Source organism: Monodelphis domestica, chromosome 5 (assembly GCF_027887165.1).
Source record: "Monodelphis domestica isolate mMonDom1 chromosome 5, mMonDom1.pri, whole genome shotgun sequence".
In the NCBI taxonomy this organism is placed as follows: domain Eukaryota; kingdom Metazoa; phylum Chordata; class Mammalia; order Didelphimorphia; family Didelphidae; genus Monodelphis; species Monodelphis domestica.
In genome coordinates this window covers 45,938,318-45,960,760 of record NC_077231.1, presented here as the reverse complement: position 1 = coordinate 45,960,760, position 22,443 = coordinate 45,938,318, and the positions used below count along the sequence as shown (strand labels likewise).

Below are 22,443 nucleotides of genomic sequence, written 5' to 3'. Positions count from 1 at the left end.
ATGAATTTCTTCCTTGTATCTCCAGCACACGGGCACCATGCCCAGCCCATAGCATTAACAACATGATAGGAACAATCTCTAACGTGTGATGCATCCATTCCCCATTTCATATGAATTGGGACAAGGAATTCTGCTGCTTTTCGGGGGCTTTTATAAAACATAGGGGGTTTCTTCATTCCACTACCCGTAAGGCACTTGCCTTCACACATGGTTTCTCTAGGTCTGCTTTACCATTTGCAAAAATGAAGGGGATGACCTAGATAATCTGAGGTCCATCTCAGATCCACAACTTCCCATTCTAAACCATGATTTGGATTGTCATTTATAATAGTACAGTTGGTAAATATTCATTCACAATTTTAAATTAATCCATCAAGATTTATTTCATCTCCAAATATTTATTTACAAACTATATTCGAACATGGAAATATATTTTTCAGTCTCCTAAGATTAAGCTTAAGTAAATGAGACAGTGTAGTACAGTGGATAGAGCTGGACTAAGAGCCAGAAAGACTCAGCTTCAAGTCCCCTCCCTGATGCACACTGGCTGTGCCCCTGGGCAAGTGGCCCAACCCTGCAATGCTCTAGGCAACTCTCAGGCTATAAACAGCCAAGAGGATGCCTAGCTGCACTGGCAGAAGCTTTCTAATTTTCCCAATACCAATGAAATCATCATTCAGTCCTTATTCCCTAAATGGGAAGGGACACACTGAAAACTCCCTGGACAGAATTTGCTGTCGAGCTTCACTGGTTAGACAGAGTATCAAGACTTCCCTTTGAAATGTAGAAGGTGAGAAACAAGAAACTTATAACAGAGTCCTCTGGGAATGGACATTTTCCCAGGTGTCCTTGGAGTTGCACAGTTTACATTTGCAATGTACTTCATACTTCTAAAAGTCCCTTCAGGTCCGTTATTGGTTCACTTTATGGCAAATGTGGCTCCGTGGTTTTTAATGTTTTAAGTCTGTGGCCTTCAGGTAGAGGGATCACTGCAAGTGAGGAAAGGTTCATTTCTCTGGGTGACCTCTCTCTGTAGCATATACAAAATAGGCTTGAGCCTACTCAAAGCAGTTTAATGGGCAAGTCCATTTTTTAAAAACTAATTCCACATTCTGAAATATATAAAATTTGTGCAAAAGCTATACCTTAGAGTGGAAAATTCTCACAAAAGTTACCAAGCTTTGTACACAATGTAATTAAAAAAAACAACAACAAAAAACTAGAGGTTGTGCTTGAAGTCATAGAAATGCCCTCAGTGGATTAGCAAATGCAGATTTTTACATTCAAATTGTCTGAGAGGTACGAATCCTTGGAGTCTTTGCTAAGAAGCCTCATATAGACAATTATGCCTAGAGTTCCTTTAAGAAACATAATAGTATTTACTCCACTTCACGAAATCCACTTTTTTTTCCAGTTGCTTCCTTACTAAGTCCTTGTGAGACTTTTTTTATATCTCTTTACTTTGATCATCTTCTTCAAGCTTCCTGATTTCATTTTTTAAACAATTAATAGTTTCACGACTTGCTTTTAATCTTTCTTTAAGTTCAGCAATTTCAAAGCTTGTTTTTTTCTTGGCAGCTTCTAATTTTTCCCTGGTCTTCACTTCAAGTTCAGCAACTAGGAAGAAAAAACAATGAAAAATCATTTTATTATTTTGATGCAAGAACAACTCCAATATACATGTCATAAGATGTTAGCACCAGATAGATGTTTCAGATAAAAGTTTTCCAAAATCTTTAGCAAACATGGAAAAATTAATCCTTAAGTTTTATCTCACATTCAACAAATGGGCAAAGTTAACAAAAAATAGGAATAGCCAATGTTAGAGGGATTGTGGAAACACAAATACATTTATACACTGTTGGTGTAGCCGTGAACTGGTCCAGCCATTCTGGTATGTAATTTAGAATTATACAAAGAGAGTACTAAAATGCCCATACCCTTTGACCTGGAGATTCCACTCTGACCTCCCTAAAGAGGTCAATGACAGAAAGAAAGGGTGCATATAAACCCAAGTATTTATGACAGCAACCTTTGTGGTAGCAAAGAATTAGCAACAACGCTGAATTTACCGGAATATTACTATATTATAAGATGTGAACATGAGGCATCCAGGGAACTTGTGAAAGATCAATATGGACTATATCAAAGTAAGCAAAATTGGGGGAAAATAGATATACAATGACAACAAGAGTAATGGAAATGAGAAAATGTAAATGAATGCTGCCAAATTATAACCACCAAGCTTGGTCCCAAAAGAAATAGGCTACTTTCCCCCACTTCTATAGAGATGAGATGCCTTTGGTATAGAATACTGCATATAATGTCAGACTTTTTGATATGTCAGACTAACATCTTACAAAACTTTCTTTTTCCTTTAAATTTTCTTTATGAATGAATAAAAAAAGCATTTGCTAAGAGAATTAAGACTATAAAGAACTGTGTTAACTATAACTACTAGGGATACAATCATAAAGCAAGTCAATCTCTGCTCTCCAAGAGCAATCTAAGGGAAGATAAAATGTTTTATGAAGTGCTCCTCTGGAGGGAGGTGTAAGCAATGAGATGGCAGGAAATGTAGGCAATCTACAAATAAGAGCTACTGAGAAAAAATATGAGAAACAAAGAAAACATAACAGGTAGGTGAAGTTAAAATGTCAATCTGAACTCAAGGTACTTACAAAAAATAGCTCCACACCAATTTAAGGATACCAAATCTTTAAATAAACTTTATTTATTTATTTAAAAACCCTTACTTTACATCTCAGAATCAATACTGTGTATGGTTCCAAGTCAGAAGAGTGGTAAGGGCTAGGCAATGGGGGTTGTGACTTGTCCAGGGTCACACAGCTGGGAAGTGTCTGAGGCCACATTTGAACCTAGGACCTCCCGTCTCTAGGCCTGACTCTCAATCCACTGAGCCACCCAGCTGCCCCCAAATCAAACTTTAGCATGTGATATATATTTGAGAGCTAATGTTCTATAAGCCTTTTATAAGGCTCACATTTTACCATATATGACAAGTGACTGTCCAGCTGTGCCTACAATTGTCTCAGGTGAAATGTCTATCCCATCTCCAGCTTTTGGCAATTCTATTAGACAGTTTTCTTAGGCTTCAAATCTAAATTTCTCTCTGTGCAACTTTCATCCACTGCCAAATAAATCAAATAAAGTTAATCCCTACTACACAAAACCTTTCCTTAAATAACTTATCCTCATGTGATTGAAGGTCCTTCTGGACACTAGAGTTTGTCATACTGTATTTTAAAGCACAGGGATCAGAAATGAACACAATATTCCAGAAGAGGTCTGGCAAGGGCAGAGAACAATGTGACCATTGCCTTTGTATTCTAGAAGTTAGGACCCTCTTAATGCAGCCCCAAATTGCAATAACCGTTTTGATTGTGGTATCAAACTCTTTTATTGCACTTGTAAAAAACCCCTTTCTCTTTTTCAAAACTGCTGTCTAATTTGGGCCTCCCTCATTTTATTTATAGGGTTTTTTTTTTATCATCAAGTATGAGACATTAAATTTATTCCTACTGAATTACATCTGATTAGATTCAGCTCAATGACAGTCAAGATCTTTTTGGATTCACACTCTGTTAACTATCCCTCCCAGCTGAAAATCTGATAAGCACACCACCCCTTGCTTTTACCCAAGCCACTGATAAGCATGTTCAACAGCATAGGGCCAAGCATGGATTGCTAGGGTGATCCACTAAAGACCTCCTGCCTAAAATCTATCTAAAGGACACTGAGAGCATTCCCCTCTCCTATTAACCTAAATATGCTCTAAATTCTCTATAAATAAACTCTATATCTTAAATATACTCATTCATTAGTAATTAAGTGATAAAGTAAAAAGTTTAGCACATGCCACTAAGCAATGCTTAGCTAGATGTATATTGAAATTCTCATAACTGAATCCATTATTCTATCAAAAGCATAGATGAAACATCTGTGCACATAGTACTTTAAACAGTAACCATTCCATTGTAACCAAAGATATAAGGCTTCTTCCATTCCAGAATTGCACAAGAAGTCAGACAGAGGCCCATAGGCAATGGATAAGAAGGCTTCTACAGCAAAGCAGGGCTAACCTAATGAGCACAGGGCAGGTACAACTTTAAAAAGCAAGCAGTATGAAATAGAAATTCATATAAAAATTCTAGTTTTTTCCTGCTGTTTAAATGTCAGAATTTTAAAAGTTTGAAAAAACTTTTGAGATAATAACACAACCAAACACCAATTATTTCTATCTTCCCAAGCTACAGATAATTAGGCAGAATGGGTCCACTCTAAATTGATACTATTTAGCCTCAACTTGGCTTTCCTTGCTGTATGGGAATCCTAAACTCCTCTCTCTCTATCTCTTTGTTTCTTGCTCTCTCTCTCCCAGACTATTCCAAACCTTCTCAACCTTTCCCTCTCTCAACAGTGACCTCACTGCCTACTTTGCTGGGAAAATCTGGGCCACACAAAGGGAAAATCCTCAACTCCCTTAAAGTTTACTGAAGTTAATAGATTTATCTGTATCCTGGATTCCATCTCTTCCATTACCTTGCTTCGTTAGTAATCATTCCATTTTGTCTCAGACATTTTAAGTCCCTTCAATTCTACTGGGTTCTTTCCCTCAGTTTACAAACCTTTTCCCAGTCTCCTTTTGTAACGGGCAAAGCCCAAGGACCTCCATGGAACAAAGCGTTGGAGGACACAGACCCTCAGTAAAACCAAGGCCACAGCTCAGTTGAGGTTAGACACATAGCTCACTTCTCACCCGAGGCCCCCAAACCCCTCCTTTAGACCCCTCCCACTGTAACTGATTGTTCTTACAAAACTACTAATGTATGCATTCTCTGGAAACCTGGGTTAGATGGGTAACATATTGACATATTGATTTATTAGCCTATAGAAAACTGTCTAGATTCGATAAGGTAAACCAAATCCACTGCAGCACCTTGTAAATCATTATCTTGACATTGTGTATGTGAAAACTTACCTAAGCTCTCAGCCTGTTTCAGTCTCACTTTAAAATAGAATCTACAATCAATAAACTTTACCATTGAATAGCAATCAGCTTGTCGCTGGTCCTCCTGATCCCAAGTATATTTCTCATCTCCCCCACCCCATCTTGGGGACCCTTCAAAAATCTGTGTGAGCAAGATCCATCAAGCTCTATATCCTTTACCTTTGAAACAACAACAAAAAACTTTTCTTTCCTTTTCCCAATTCCTTAAGTTATCAACCTCCTCTCTTTTGCCTCTTTCCTAGAAAGAGTATCCTATAATTGCTGCCTCCATTTTTTCACTACTCACACACTAATCTCTTGTAACCTGGCTTTTGTTCATCTCTATTGACTATGACTATTTCTACACCATTATTAAATTCAGGGGTCTTTCTTTTGTCTTCCCATTTGACTTCTCTGTAGCATAAGACACTGGGACCAGTCTTCTCCTTTCTTTGGTTCTCACAACTCTACTCTCATAGTTTTCCTTCTACCTCTCTGATTATCTCTCCTATCTATTTTACTAGTTCACCATCCTCTTGGCCTTTGTAAAGATATTTTGTTTTACCAATTATATGTAATAACAATTTTCCACATAAATTTTCTGAAGTTATAAGATCCAAAATGTCTCCCTCCTCCCTTCCCTCTCTGTTTCCAGAGATGGTAAGCAATCGGATCTGGGTTATACATGTATTATACATAACATATTTCCATATTGGTCACTTTTGTATGAGAATATTCATATAAAACCAAAACACCCAAATAAAAACCCAAATAAGCCAAAGTGAAAAATCTTATGCTTTGATCTGCATTGTGACTCCAACAGTTCTTTCTCTGGAGGTGGTTAGCATTCTCTCACATTAGTCGCTCAGAATTATCCTGGATCATTGTATTGCTGAGAGTAGCACAGTTGATCATTCCACAATATTGCTTTTACTGTGTTCAATGTTCTCCTGGTTCTGCTTAGTTCACTGTGCATCAGTTCAGGTAGGTCTCCACAGCTTGTTCTGAAATTATACTGTTCATCATTTTCCCCCTTGGCCTTTGAACATGAATTTACCCTAAGGTTCTGTATTAAGCCTCTCCTCCATCCACTTGTGTGGTCTTAGTCCTTTTTGGACAAGTCACAAATCCATACTTCCATTCTCGTCATTTCTCTAGGTACTAGTACTATATTTTCAGCTGTTTGCTGGCTCTTTCTACCTCGATGTCCTTCCAACACTTCAAACTCAAGATTTCTACACTGAGCTCTCCACATGCTCTTTTGACCCAACTTCTTTAATTTTTTTTAATGGCATCCCCACCCTTTCTAGTATGTCCATCTCCTTAATAGTAACACAAAATCTCCTTTTCCCTTACCCCACACAAAATCAATCGCCAAGCCATGGCCCTACCTTTCACTCCCATTGCAACTACCTTAACTTAGGTCTTCTACTGCCTAAAGTCTCTGTCCTCAATTCACCTTCTCTAGGGAATCTTCATTTTTAAACCCTTACCTTCCATCTTAGGATCACTGGTTCTAAGGCAGAAGAATGGTAAGGGCTAGGCAATGGGGATTAAGTGCCTTGCCCAGGGTCACATAGCTAGGAAGTGTAGTCACCTAGCTGTCACATTTTTAAGTAATCTTAATGCACCACTGTGATATCCCTTTTATCTATTTTTAAATGCCCAGCGTTTAAATTGCCTACTGAATCAGGTATATACTTCTTCTATTCAAAGCCATCCACAACTTATCCCAACCTATCTTTACAGCTTTATTTTATATTATTCTCTTTGATGTGTTCTACATTCCAAATGAACTACTCTTCATCTCCTTTTCTTCCAGCTTAGATGCCTATAACTGGAGAAGTTTTCATTGAAATGGCACTTAATGGATATTCATCAACATGCAAAAGAAGTTACATTTTAAAATAGTCTGATTAAGTTGATGATTGGGAAAGAAAACAACCCACAGTCTAAACAATGCCTTTCACATATGTATTGCACTTTTTAACATTTTGAAATGATCTCACACGAATATAATCTCACTTCATCCTTACAACAAATAAGCAGAGCAAATATAGACATCTCTATCTTGCAGATGAGGAAACAAAAGCCAAAAATGGTTAAATGATTTATTCAAGCTCAATGTAAAGATGGGACTGGAACTCACATCTTCTAATTCCCAGAACAGTTTTGTGCACTAGAATAAATTTTAATACTGTATTTTCCAAGTCTCAAATGAAAACTTTCAAAATTAATATAGACAAAAAAATGCCACTCTCTGTTCATGGAACAGAAAATTATAATTATGCAGGTTCAAGTCCTTTCCATAAATAATTTTAAAATAGAATTCAGAAATACAGAAAATAGTAAGGTGGTAGAGAAGAAGGTAATCAAAATTCATGTTAACAGAAGATAAATACAGATACAAAAAAACAGGTTAGAAATCTCAAGAATGTGTTGTATGACATGGATTTTTTTATTCTAAAAGTGGTACTGCTTTAAGGGACATTTAGGATATACTTTGCTGCACTTAACCCTCACATTATTTATAAAAATAAATACAATGTTATTTATTAGCAATACTGATATTATATAGCCTTTCACCATCACAAAACACAATTCCAAGATAATGTATGCAAACCATTCTGTATTTTAGCACTTACATTCTGTTTCATGCTTATAGGCTCCTAAGGTTAACTGGCGAGATGTTGTTAACAACTGTTGCATCATTGCTGTTGGATCTTGAAATATCTACAAAGATTAATGAATAATACATTTTAAAGTCTTTCACCCTTAAAGAAATTACTTAAGATCTCATTTTGAAAAAATTCTTACCATTTCATCATAGAACTCAGAAACCACTGTTTTTTTCCCCAGCATTGCATTGGTGTCTGACTGAAATAGCTTTAATAAGTGATAAAGTGTTACCTATAAATAAAAAGAGATGACACATAAGTGTAATACTTTCCATTATCATCACAAAACATACCACTAAGTAAAGACAGTGTCAGCATAACACATGCATTTCTGCAGAACTCTGGGGTTGAGAATGCTTTACATTTTTTTATGATCCTCACAACAAACCCTGTTATAATCCTCATTATAGATATACATGCATATACATATCTACACATAATATATATAGCTACATATTGTGTCTCCACTAGAATGTAATTGTCTTGAAGGCAGAGACACTGCCATTTTTTGCTTTTTAAAAATTTTTAAATATAACACCTAGCACAGAGTAAACAATAAATGCTTATTGACTGAAAGACTGATTCAATCAAATAGGTGACCCAACACTAAGTTTAGTGGTCTATCCACCACACCATGTTGAATTCTGGACTTCACTGACTTAGTGAAAGAAATCAATGTCTATGCAATTTCCCTACTGTTAGCAAGGTACAGTGACCCTTTTCCTATTTTGAAGAGTGGACAGAATCTGTTCATAAAGATTAAAATTTCTTTAATTCCTTTGCCTCAAAGAAGACAGAATCATATCAACTGCTGATGGCAATTCCATAGATAATGTTAAATCCACTGTTAGATACATAATTTTTATAAAAGTAATGAACTTATGTAGTGCCTACAATATATCAGGCATTGTAACTAAGTGCTTTACGTATCACTTTTGGTTTTCATAACGACTTTGTGAGCTAGATGCTATTATTAATCCCCATTTTACAGATGAAGAAACTGAAAGAGATAATGGTTAAATGACTTGACTTAAGGTCTCAGAATAAGTGTCTTAGCCTGGATTTGATCTTCAGCCTCTCTGACTCCAGGCCTACTAGCTCTATTCATTGCCAGCTGCCCCAAAATAGGTTTATAACTTTCCATACTACCAAACTGTTTTCTTTTTTAAGCAAATGAACCAGAATGCATTGGAAAGTTCAGAGAAGGAAAAATGTCTTCTATGTATTATATAGGATGCCCAACTTGTAATAAATAACAAATGCTAATAAAATTTAAATGTGTTTAAAATGAATAATTAACACATATCTACAAAGGACAAGGATGGTTAAAGGTGATCTATTAACTATACTATTTCTGGGCAAGCAAATAATTGTGCCGGAGGTACCTATAACTAATCACATCAGTGATCATAAGCTATCACTAATTAGCAATGGAATAATAGTGAAACCAAGTAACAATATCATTAACATTATGCTGATGCTAACCAGATGTTAGTGTATGCATCAAGTCAAAATTATTAAAATCTTATCTTAACTCATGGACTGGAATCCATGGGTTAAATTATTTGCTTACTCTAGAAAGAGAACCATATACAATTCTAACTTAACTTTAAAGGGGAAAATATATTTTTTATACACACACATTTAACATCATCTTCACTGCTAAATATAGTCCTACTCAAGGAGCCATCTTTTGTAAGAAAAAGTAAAAAAGAGAAACAATTCAGCAAAGCTAACCAGTAATTCAACTGGGTCAAACAGTATAGGCAATGTTTACCAAAAATGCTTACTGAGAAGGGGAATATTTTCCCCAATAGACAGAAAATGAATAAGGAACAATATTGTGGAAACATTTGAACTGGAGGGGGTGAGGGTGGAGGTTGTTCTATATCAGCAGTTCTCAATCATTTTTCTGTTATAAATATCTCTGGCATTCTGGCAACATCTACGGACCCCTTTTCAGAATGATTAAAAAAAATCCATCACTACATTTTCATGTCTATTATTTTCAGAATTTATACCAAAATTTTAAAAAATTACTTACAGGCCTTTCATTAGGGTCAATGAAAAATATTTTTATGATTATTTCAAATTCACCCCAACCTGTTTCTGTAATCTCATATGGTGGCTTAGTCACAACTGAAAAGAAAAAAAAAATCACATGAATGCAAACAATCGCTATTTTTAAATTTATTTTTAATACTGTATAAATTAAAAGTCAAAATAACATACCTCTTAAAGGATTACCATAACTTTCATGTAATTTAAACTGGATTTTCTTCACATATGCTGACATATCCTAAAATACAAGCACAATGATAAATTATCTTCAACTGTCTGCACTAAAGAATAAATTTCCCTTTCATTTTAACTATATTTTAATTTTTTTAAAGGTGTCTGTCTCCCAAAATTTGGTTTGAAAACTTTAGTTATTTTTAATTGTAGAGAAAATATTTTTCCTCAGATGGAAGTAGGTTATGTTTATTGACTGACAACTGGTTCTAAATAAGAGTAAACTGAATTTAAACATCAGGTTTAGATGACTGCTTGAAGAGTTTCAGAGGGGCCTAGCTTCACAACAAAGATCTAAAATGTGTACCAGAATGAATAAGGATTAAGAAATTAAGAGTAGAGGCAGTCAGGTGGCTCAATGGATAGAATGTCAAGTCTAGAGTTGGGAGGACCTGGCTTCAAATCTAGCCTTAGAGACTTCCTACCTGTGTTACCCTGGGCAAGCCATTTAACCCCAATTGCTTAACCCTTACTCCTCTTCTGCCTTGGAAACAATACTTGTATTAATTCTAAGATAGAAGGTAAGGGCTAAGAAAAAAAAGCAACTAAAAGAGTAACAGGAAAAGTGCCTCCATCTGGACCAGAATTACACAAAAACAAACCCAGAAGCCTGTGAATACTATGAAAGGAGTTCCACCAAAACAAAACAAAAGAGTGTAAATGCAGAAGAACAAGCAAGAAGCCTCTAATTATGCCTCAGAGATGCTCTGGGGGCTCTTGAAACAGCAGTACTAAGGCTAGGAAGTACCAGGATGACCAGAAACCCTTAGTGTTCTGACCAAAGATTCAGGGTAGACAGCACTCAGAACAGGGACTACTTTTTGTCTTTCTCCGAATCCCCAGTGTTTAGCACAGCAGTTGACTAAATCAGCTTGTTGAATGACTGAATGAAACAGAAATCAACAATTCTATGATATAAGTAATAAATATTAGAACAAAGTCAAAACATTGAAAAAGAGATTTAAAAGTTATCTACATTTTAAAAAATTTCCTGGAAAAAATGGGATCCCCTGAAAGCCATGATCAATTAAAAAAAAATAACCCGGATTCTACATTTCAAGAAATTATGAATGAAAATAGCCCAGACCTATTAAAACCAGAAGATAAAAAGAAATCTCAAAATGAAAATGCTCAGAAATTTAGCCAGAATCTAGAGCTTCCAAATTAAACAAAAATTATTGTAACCCTCTGAAATGATAGAATTCAACTTCCATGGAATTATTAGGATTAATAAAGCCATAGGGCTAATGAGCCCATTTGGAGTAATTGGGATCTTAGCAGTGTGAAGATTGGATTTGGCTCTTCCCTGATTGTAACAATGAAGGTACTTAGCTCTTCCTTGATTGTGAAGATTAAATTGTAATCCTGTCTAATTTGTTGATTTAATCCCCAAAATGTAAGCACAGTACTTAAAGTTGAGTGGAAGATCTGCCCATGTTAGACCTAATCACCAAAGGTGTAAATATCCCACTTAATCATTAAGTGGGAGGTCTGTAACCCACACGTGCAATGGTGGGTATTGACTAACTGCCTTCTGGGCAGTCCTAGAGCAGAGCATCAGCTATGATTGGGAGACATGGAATTAGGGGAAGTGATGCAAGAAAAAAGGTCTGTTTTGTTCTCTTTTCCTTTTATCTCCAAATTATTGCAATTTAAAAGTTGGTTATCTTTACAATTGGAGAGACTAGTCTTCCATGGATCTCAGGGGGGGAATGTGTAATTGAAAATCTGTTACCCTAAAAAAAGAATTACATTTCCCTGGAGCCCACTGACTTCCTGCCCTTACATACTTTCTGTAGACAGGGGATATTAATTAGGTGGAGATGTGGAGGGTCCCGCCCTCTCTTTGGCTTCCTGTCAGCATGGTGATTGTGGGGAGCGGGGATTTTGAAATAAGCTAATCAGCCATGGGCAAATGGTCTTTATTTTGCATCCTCTTTATTACTTGATTTCTAATGATCATTTAATAAAATCCCTTAAGTTATATATATTTTTTTTTATTATTGAGATTTTAATGTTGATAGCAGCTAAGGAAAGAGTATAGTGGGTAAGGTTTCTTTAAGGCCAGACAGAATCTTGGGAAGGGTGCCTGTTGGAATTCTGGGTACCCCACGTCTATTGGGGTTTTTTCAACTGCCAACAGTTCCTGGAGGTTTTTTCCCTAGGAGGAGGTTGGTGTTTCTGTTCCCTGGAACACTGAAAAAACCCAATGGCAGATGAAGGAGGAGAACAGGTTAGAGTTTCTGGAATAACTTTGTGGGGGAAATCGACAGATAAGAGAAATAAAGACTGTTTTCCCTTTGTGTGGCTGCTGAGAGGGCCAGGCCATTTTGTGGCCAAAAAGCCCAGTTAAATGGAGCCTCAGTAGCCATAAGGTATTAGGCACCAGCCTGATCTACTACAAGCAGTAAAAAGATACTGTATCCAATCTACCCCCCTTCCCCCAACATTTCTATGTTAACATTCCTGGCCATTCCTAATTGCAACATTCTTGGTGAGCCTAAAGGATTGATACTAGTATCCATAACAGATACAGTCAGGACTTTTAAAAAGGCAATTCTTCCCCCTTCACTGTCAATCTAGAGGGCGCTAAAGAGCCAGCTAGCCACAGCCAGAGCCTAGAAGCCTGCTTTTACAGTGAACAACATGGTTTTACAACATGTACCTGGGAGCTGTACCCCAATTTTTTTATTTGACTATTCCTTCTTATATTAAGGAAACAACATTCCCTAACTGCAACAGGACTGCTTACCATTACGTTATTGGATTTTTTGAGCTATATACCATTAGTAGTGGGTGTAATACTGTTATTGTTACTGGTAAAGATGGTACTATCCTACATCTGCAACCAATTTAAAGAATTGAAACTACAGCAAATAAGATTTAACAAATTAATCTTAAAATTGAAATACATGGAGTCTATAATACAGAAATAGGAGACAGAGAAAAATGGTACTGATAAACAAGAGGGCATAACTAAATTAGAGAAACAGCAGAACTAGAAGATTGTGGGTACTTTTTTCCCTTTGAGAGATTCCAATGATGACCCCTGAGCATGAATTAAGTTAATGTTAATATAGTTAATTCCTATATTAACATTCCTGGCCATTCCTGATTGCAACAGAATCACAGTACCTCATAGGACTTTGCAGCTGCTATTCTAAAGAAAAAATCTTAAAATGTGCTATTTCCAAAGGCAAAAGGTAAAGGAATACAAGGAAGGATAAATTGCCCTGCCCAAACTGAATATAGCCCTATAAAACAGAAAAAAAATGATCCTTTAATAGAAGAGTAGACTTTTCAATCTGTATTCTTGATGAAAGGAAAAAAAAAATCCTTAGTAGCCATTAGATTGTGAGCTCCTCAAGGGCAGGGACTGTATTTTTATCTTTCTTTGAACCTCTGTGCTTATCACAATGACTAACGTGCACTAAGTGCCTGTGATGATTGATTGAGGTAGATTTCCAAAGACTCCAACTATTGCGAGTAAGGACTCACTATTTGAGACAAAAACTCCCAGGAAAACTGGAAAGCACTCTGGAAGCAAACTGAACAAAGCTAATATCTCATGCCACATAACACAAGTTCTAAATGGATATATAACCTACATATAAAGGGTCACCTCATAAGCAAATTAAAGAATTATGGAAATAGATACTTTTCATAAATATGGAGAGGTAAAGAGATAACTTCTCACAATTGTAGAGAGAGGAAGAATTCTTGATCAAACAAGTACCAGAGAAGAACCCAGGAGATGAAACAGAGAAGACTTTTGAGTACATCAAATTGAAAAGCTTCAGCATGTGCAAAGTAATGTGAACTGAGTTAAAAAAGGAAATATTTAACTAGAAAAAAAAATCTTTGAAAGTAAATTTCTCTGATAAAGGCCTAATGTCCAAAGGTCATAAGGAACTGATTTAAATATATAAAAAATGGCAGCCATTCCCCAATAGATAAATGGTCAAAGGATATGAATAAGCAAAACAAGCTATCAACTGCCAAATGAAAAATGCTCCAAATCATGCACAGAGAAGTGTGAATTAAACAACATCTGAGGTTTTACCTTTAGCAGGTGTGAATTTCAAAAGTATTCTACCCTATTCAGACCATTCTTTAGAAGATCTGATTTAGCTATTTCCTGATCAATAACAATAGAGACTCTTGGAATAACAGAATCAGGTCCTGGAAACTACATTTCTCCTCCCTTCTTAGTTTAACAAGATTAGGAAGGGCTGCAGCAAAACTGAAGATTTAATTATCTAAGGAGATGGCCTTCAACAGACATGTGCAGAAAAAGGACAGACCTCTGGGCAGTCCTAAGTCAAGCTTGAGCCACCATTGGCACATGTGAGACACAGGAAGTAAGGTAGAGAACAGCCTCTGGAGTTCTTGGGATTTCCTGTGGAGAGGGCCTGAGTTTAGTTCGATCCTGGAGCTTGAGCTTGGAGGAGCCCCAGCAAACAGCTTTCCTTCAGACTGGTCACGTTAGTGATAAGGACTGATCCCTTTCCCTGCCTTGGCTATCCAAGGCCTTAACGCCCGCTTTGGCTCAGCCTGAGCCAGAGTAGTTCTGAGTTAAACTTCTTTCCTTCTCTCCCTCTCTCCCTCTAATATTTTCTTCCTCCTGTTGTAATTAAATCACCATAAAAATTTGGCAGCTGACTTGGGTATTTTATTATTTGGGATTTCCCTTGGCGACCATTTAAATGTGGATTTTTTCAGTCTCAACCATAATATTCACCCGTTACACAGGGTAAAAATGACAAAAAAGGAAAATGGCAATTGTTGGAATGGTTGTGAAAGGCCAGGCTTAACAATGTACTATTGGTGGATCTGTGAACCAATCCACCCCTTCTAGAAAACAGTTTGGAATTGGCCCAAAGTCATTATGCATACCCAGAAACATCATTAGTAGGTGTATACCAGAGGGGAAATGGATGCATTGTTTTTTGTTATAGTAAAGAACTGGAATATTAATTGAGAAATAGGAAAAGTAAATCTGAATAGAATTTAGCAATCATTACACCTTAGGAAATAATTGAACAGGTGGTATTACACAGGAACCTGGGAAAGCATATATGAATGCCCCGAAGTGAAATGAGAATAATTTTTATCACAAAATTGATATGACTGTCCCCTGCTTGCTTGGCAGCCATTAAAGGCTGTGTCCCAAGCAAAGAGAAGGGGAAAGTGTATCCCCCTCCCCTCCCCCCCAACTCTTGGCACCTGGCAGCATTTCAGACTCAGCATCCTGTTTTCCTAGCTGTTCCAGGAAGCCCCTGACCCATTTACCTCAGTCTGGGCATACAACCCTCCCCGCCCCCCAGCTCTTCTATCTTCCCAGGGACTAGTTCAATAGCTTTTGCAATAATACAGCTTCCCCCTTTTTCCTCAATAAAAGCCTCCATGAATTTTTCACTTGCATACCTCCAATGGTTTAGCACTAGAAAATCATAAAGAAAAGTCACTCTGAAAGACTCATGAATTCTGATCAATGCCACCAGCCTGACTCCAGAAAAGGGATACGAAAGCATGCTCCCCTCCTGCCACCAGAACTTGATGGACTTCAGTTTGTTTTGCTTGAATATGTCCACTTGTTAGTTATAAAGGACTGTGTTTGTTTTTTAAATTGGGGGTGGGAGAGAAGGGAAATCAGCAGCAAGGAGTTAGTAATAGTGATATTTATCCTCCTAGCACCTAAAAGAATATAGCACCACTGAAGCATATTTTTTAAATGTAAAGAATGGAAAAGAGTTCAGAGAGTCAAGCAGGACAGCTCTGTACCCAGCATTCTGAAAAGCAAAGCCTTTTTGAAGACTATATATATAATTTGAGGACTATATAAAATCTTTCTAACATAGGCATATTTTAAACTTTTGAGTTCTCTTACAACGCTAATTTCACATTTGTAGAAATTCAATATTTCAAAATTATTTCTTTACATCACTTCCTGTGTTTTACATGTACCAATGGTGGTTTAAACTTGGCTTTGGACAGTCCAGGTGGTTAGCCAGTTGTTTCTGATTTGTCACTTGCTAGCACACTCAGGTCACAGACCTTCCTCCCCCACACTTAATCCTTAAGTGGGGGTGTATACATTCCTGGTTGCTAAAATTGTAAAGAATAAGCAGGGTGGAGTAAATCTAAAATTCACACTACAATTATTTATAAAAGACACCAATATTTTTCCTACCTCATTTCTATATGGCTTTACATAGACTGTCCACTGATGAGTATGACCATCTTCTTCTCTCTTCTTTCCAAAATAACGAGCAACATTACCATAAACTATAGGTTTAACAATAGTAACTCCCTAAAAGAAAAATGAATTTATAATTTACTAAACATTATATTATGACCCAAACACTAATAAAAGACAAAAGTCTTATGATTTACTATAGCTGCCAGATATGGCCAATAACCATAACATTTTCATTTCCTTATAGTGGTTGTGTACTTCAGTTTTTGGATTAATGCACAAAGCTAAACACTACACTATAGTTCTTTTCTGAAAAATGTGTTATAATTGAGCAAAACACTTTAAATGTAAAAAAGGAATAATTATCTTTTAAGTTCTTGGATGCTATTTTATTGTTGCCAGTCCAAATTAATTCAATAGGAATAATTTTGCTCGTGAAATTGATTAGACAATGAAAATGTATCAAAGTTCTTCTTCCACCAAAATTTTGACAATCAGAAACCAGGCAGTTGGACATCATAGTGAATAAAGTGCTAGACTCGGAGACCGGAAGAAACAAGTCAAACCTAGCCTTAGACAACAAGCTGCCCCAGGATAATTTTGAAATTGTTCTCTTTATATTTATTCTGAATACTCTTTTATCCTAGCTTCATACATTTGGAGCTGGAAGGGACCTTGGAGAGCACCAAATCTTTTTCCTTTATTTTACAGATAAGTACTGGGGATACAAATAAAGAAATGCTCTCAAGGAGCTAGCATTCTTTCTAGTTAGGGGAGTCAGCATATACAGACTGTTTCAGCTTCAAAAATGATGGAAAAACCCCATGGTCCTTGATATTAATGTTCTTTCCCTAATGTAATTTCCATTGGCAAGAGGTCAGTTTTGGATGTTAACACATTCAACAATGCCAGGGTCTTTGTCCTAATGAGAAACTGAAGATGAATAAAACTTTTGAATGACTGGTCTGGAGAAGAACAGGATTTAAATTTGGGTCTTTCCCTTCTCCCAAGTCCAACCTCATAACCACTGAACCACCTATATAACCTCTTTATCTCCCTAGTCAAAATAACGGTGTCTATTAGCAATGTGACCCTGATCAAGTCACTTAAAAAAAAAATCACTCCTTGCCTCAGTTTCCCCCTCTGTAAATTGAGAATAAGAATAGCACCCTGCCTCACAGAGTTGCTAAGAGGATTAGTGGCGTTAATACATTTAGGTAAAGCATTTTGCAGAGCCTTAAGGTGTTTGCAGAGTACTTTAAAATAAATACATAATTTAAATGCCGCTATTATCATTAATTAAAAATAGGATGGGGGTGGGGAGCTAGGCAGCTCTAGTGGATAGAGTTGGACCTGGAGATGGGAGGTCCTGGGTTCAAATCTGTATTCAGACACTTCCTAGCTGTGTGATCCTGGGCAAGTCACTTAACCCCCACTGCCTAGCCCTTACCGCTCTTCTGTCTTATAACCGATACACAATTATTGATTCTAAGAGGGGAGGTAAGGGTTAAGAAAAGGGAGGGGGAGTTCCCGAAGCCTGAGTGCAAGCAGAAGCTTTAGCACCTTCCCTGAGGACGAGGGAGTTGTTTCACTGGTTGTGCCAACACAAGGCTGGGCACGGAGCGGGCACAAAATAAGCCGCTTGTGGCCTGACTGAAGTGTCAGAGCTGGGTCCTGCCCCCGACTCCTACCCGCGGCCCCCAGATGGCATAAACACAGGCCGTCCAAGACTTTAAGGAAAGAAAAGCGATGGAGACAGGTGATTGCGCGCGCGAAGGATAAACCGGAAGGAAAACATCAGGGGCGGCTCGCGCCAAGTCAAAGCCTTGATCTCTCTTCGCTTCTCTCCCCTCCCCCCTGCCGCCCCTCTGCCCCACCCCCAATCCTGGTAGTTTTCGCCTCCATGAGACACCGACCTTTACTCTCCCGCCGGAGTCAGGCCCAAATTCGGCCATTCTCTTGAACATATTGCACCGGGGGAGAAGCCGCCGCCGCCACTGCCGCCGCCGCCGCCGAGGAGAGAGGGCCGGGGCCCCTCAGCGGCGTCCAGCGCTCCTCCCGCCCGGGACTCGCCGTCTGTCGGCTCCGAGAAGAGGCAAACCACTGGGGCCCGTGGGAGCCCGCCTGCTCCGCTGGACAGCGTCCGCGAAGCCCATCCAGCCCCGCGAGAGCGGGAGGAAGTTGAGGGTTAGGAGGAGGGAGCGGAGGAAGGTAGCCGCGCGTTCCCGGAGGCGCGCCCTCCCATGGGTTAGCTGCGCGCTATTGCGGCTGCGCAGGCTAGCGGTGGCGGCGTCACTGCGCTAACGCAGAGTGGGAGGAGAAAGTTGAAACAAAATTACTTTCCTCCTCACTACCACCTAGAGCGATATGAATGGGTATGATCTATTAGGCACATCGATTAAGTAATTTGCCCAGTTAGGGAGTGGAATTTGGATCTTTTCGACTTATAGGCGCCACCGAACTAGGAAACTGAGGGAGTCGTCTTCTCCTGGCCCAAGCTCAGCCTCCAACTTTTCCTGGAGAAAGGAAAAAAATGCACGCCGCTTGTCTTTGAATGACATTTCTCTTCCAGCTGGTTTCTTTGTAACTAGCGTGAAGTCCTAAGAATTTTTGTAGGTTTATTTTGATGTTTGTACCAGGAGCACGCCGATTAACAACACTCTCTCTGGGAGAGGAAAAAAAAAACGCTCGGGGCACTGAGATTTAGTCTTTTATGACCATTCTCCAGTTTTTAAAAGTCTAGGGGACAGCTAAATGGCCCCGGGGATTGTGAGAAGGAAAATGCTGAGTTCATATGTGGCCTCAAGTCATTTTCTGGCTGTGTGACCCTGGGCAAGTCACTTAACCTCCATTGCCTTACTCTTACTGTTCTTCCGTTTTGGAACCAATGCTCAGAGGAAGGTATGGCAAGAGAAAGAAAGAGAAAAATTTTAAAAAGAACAAACTTATAAAAGATAAAACCATCAACGAAAGAAGATTTACGTAGCCAAAATGGGATCAGAGCACCAGGCCTGGAGTCAGAGAGACTTGAGTTCAAATGTAGTCTCAGATACTTCCTAGTTGTGTGACCATAAGCAAGTTACTTAACTGCCATTGCCTGGCCCTTACTACCTTGGAACTAGTACATAGTATTGATTCTAAGATGGAAGGCAAGGGTTTAAATAAAAAGTCTAGTTAGATAATAACACCATAAATTAAATCCTTATTTGTAGTGTATAGCAATTTCAATGTGTAAATACACTGAGAGTTTAAAACTCAGGCTTCAACTGTATGAGCTGCCTCAAGCATACCAATGCTGTATGTACCTTTTTGGAAGTTTATTGATTTTTTGAATTAATTATTAATTCACTCAAGTTCTTAACTTTATGTCGGGGCTCCCTTTTTTCATTCTAGTGAAACATGAACCCTTTCTTAGAATAAGATTTTTAAATGTAAAGAAAACTAATTATACTGAAATGCAGTTATCAAAATATTTCCAGATTCTAGGTTAAGAACCTCTTCCTCAGATAAGACTCTCCTTAGGTTCAGAGGTGGTGTTTCCTGATGCTCCTTAGGGCTAGCACCTTCTCTCTGTTGTTCATCTTTGTGTATCTTGTTTGTAATGTAGCAACTGGAATTTTAACCAGTAAATAATACGAAGCCATTTTCCTCTAGAATAACAGCATTTATTAATAGGGACATGTGACCTATTAAGAAAAGATTGGTTACTTGGATCTGCCTCTTACTCCACACTGTAAGCCCTGACCCTCTTTTTTAGAGTGGTACCTCCTGACTGACCTAACAGTTCATCCTTTGGCCCTTCCCAGTAGTCCCAATTGGTGGATATTTTGAAAGAGGAGGTGGACTTAAAGGTCTCAACTCCACCCCCATTACTTCATCCATAGGGAGATGGATCTTCATCTAGTTAGAAAAGTAGGGTTTCAAATGCCTTAGGGAAAGTCACCCAGCCTCTAACAAAAAACAAAAAGATACAGCCCAGTTAGATGACTTGTGTGAGTAAGTTACCTAAGCTTTAGATAGTGGACTATTTCAGCCTAATCTTCAAAACTCACTTTAAGGAAATGAATGATTGCACATAGAAATATTAATAATAAACAATACAATTCAATATTAATTTCTCTCAGTAATTGTTTGCCTATTGCCTCTGTAGAGTTGAGAATGGGATACACTTTATCTTCTTCAGGGTTTGGTTGCTGTTGTTAGTAAATCAGTTGATTGCCAGCTAAGCTAAGGCTGAGGCCTTGTTTGACCTACCTAAGAAAAACTGATTGATACAACGTTGGAGACAGCTGATACAAACAAAAAACTCTAGTTTTGAGGAAGGTGAGGATAGATGAAACAGGTTTAAAGAGAGTATCCATAAAGCTAAAAGGGGTCTACCTTGTCCCACTCCCTTTTCCCGACCTCTCATGTGGTCTCTTCCACCTGAAATTCAGATCTACTCTGATCTTATTCTATTCTAAACCCCAAATCTATTCTAAATAAACCTATTTCTAATAATTGATATTCTTATACATAAATCTTAAATTACTGCCCCCAAGTAAAATTCATTTCAGTTCAACTGTCAGCCTAGCCAAGTTCTTGACCTGTCAGGCTAGATCAAGTTTTTGGGCACTGACAGACCTCAGTAACATGCCTCTAACCTCTAGCCATACAGAGATGTAAAAGAGATCTTTCTTCTTCTGGTGGTCTTTTGTTCAGCAACTGTCCAACTTGCACGTTCTCTCCTATCCAAACTGTCACTTTGGTTTTCCAAGTTCCCCAAGAAAAGATCAAGAGAACAGGAAAGGTCAGTCTTTCAGAGCTCAGGTAAACTTCAATAGCTCCTTGACAGTTGGTGACTCCATTCTTCAAGTCCCTCAGACTTCCAAGCCTGAACTCTGGCTCAATATTCCAAGTTGGGCTTCAGTCATTCAGACACTCCTTTACTACCAAACCCCTAAATTATCCCAAATTCCTAATTTATCCTTATGCCTCCCTTCTTATAATTGTGAGCTCCTTTAGAATGGGGACTGTTTTTTGACATCTGAAGCCTTTCCTAATTTCTCCAAATGCTATAGTCCTTCCAAATGACTTGGTATTTAACTATTTTGTGTTTATTTCCTTAATTATGCACAAACATAGATGTGTGTGTATATATGTACATATGCATGGGTATATGAATAAGTTTACCACTCCATTACAATGTAAGCTCGTTTATTTTGTATTTATATCCTTAGAGCCATTATCCCAATATCTATTCCTAAAGTTGTGGTTTCCATTAAAAATTATTATAGTTATTACTATAATGATCACTCCTGTAGTTGTTATTAAACTGTATATTCATTCTGATTTCCTTGAATAAAGTTCTATACTCTATCATTCTGTGGCCCTTCTCACAGAATTGGAAGGTAATGGATCGATAATTAGATTCTTGGAGAGGGGCAAGTCCCATTGGTTGAGTATCATGCCCTCTTTCTTAGCAATCTTATCTGTTAAATATGTCAATTGTTTCTCCATTTTCTCCATGAGATCATTATTCTCCTCCTCCTTTTCCTCCCTTTTCCTATTTTTCCTCCCTTTGAAACTGTGATATTGAAATCACTTTAAAAGACTTATATATATTAATTTAAGGTCGCCAAGGAATTCACTTATGTAATCTCTAAATGAAACACTCAAATCAGCTGCCAAATTTTATGGTGTTTTAATTACAACAGGAGGAAGAAAATATTAGAGGGAGAGGGAGAGAGAGACAGAGAGGGAGAGAAGGAAAGAAGTTTAACTCAGAACTACTCTGGCTCAGGCTGAGCCAAAGCGGGCGTTAAGGCCTTGGATAGCCAAGGCAGGGAAAGGGATCAGTCCTTATCACTAACGTGACCAGTCTGAAGGAAAGCTGTTTGCTGGGGCTCCTCCAAGCTCAAGCTCCAGGATCGAACTAAACTCAGGCCCTCTCCACAGGAAATCCCAAGAACTCCAGAGGCTGTTCTCTACCTTACTTCCTGTGTCTCACATGTGCCAATGGTGGCTCAAGCTTGACTTAGGACTGCCCAGAGGTCTGTCCTTTTTCTGCACATGTCTGTTGAAGGCCATATTCTCAAATAATTAAATCTTGAGTTTTGCTGCAGCCCTTCCTAATCTTGTTACACTGAGTAGGGTGGAGAATGTAGTTTCCAAGACCTGATTCTGTTATTCCAAGAGTCTCTATTGTTATTGATCAGGAAATAGCTAAATCAGATCTTCTAAAGAATGGTCTGAATAGGGTAGAGTAGTTTTGAAATTCACAG

The 22,443-nt window shown here is 38.0% G+C and overlaps 1 protein-coding gene across 2 annotated transcripts; it reads right to left on the bottom strand.

The window, feature by feature from the left end:
* Positions 1–357: 357 nt before the first annotated feature.
* On the bottom strand, positions 358–18,450 carry YEATS4 (YEATS domain containing 4). Of its 2 annotated transcripts, XM_001362606.5 has the most exons (7): positions 18,097–18,450; positions 16,175–16,294; positions 9,922–9,988; positions 9,734–9,828; positions 7,829–7,921; positions 7,657–7,744; positions 358–1,617 (listed from the first exon to the last, which is right to left on the bottom strand). In XM_001362606.5, the coding sequence occupies exons 1-7, from the start codon at positions 18,145–18,147 to the stop codon at positions 1,448–1,450; spliced, it is 684 nt and encodes a 227-aa protein (XP_001362643.1). In that variant the 5' UTR covers positions 18,148–18,450; the 3' UTR covers positions 358–1,447. The 2 variants fall into 2 exon arrangements, with proteins under 2 accessions (XP_001362643.1, XP_056654426.1); XM_056798448.1 differs by lacking the exon at positions 16,175–16,294.
* Positions 18,451–22,443: the final 3,993 nt, after the last annotated feature.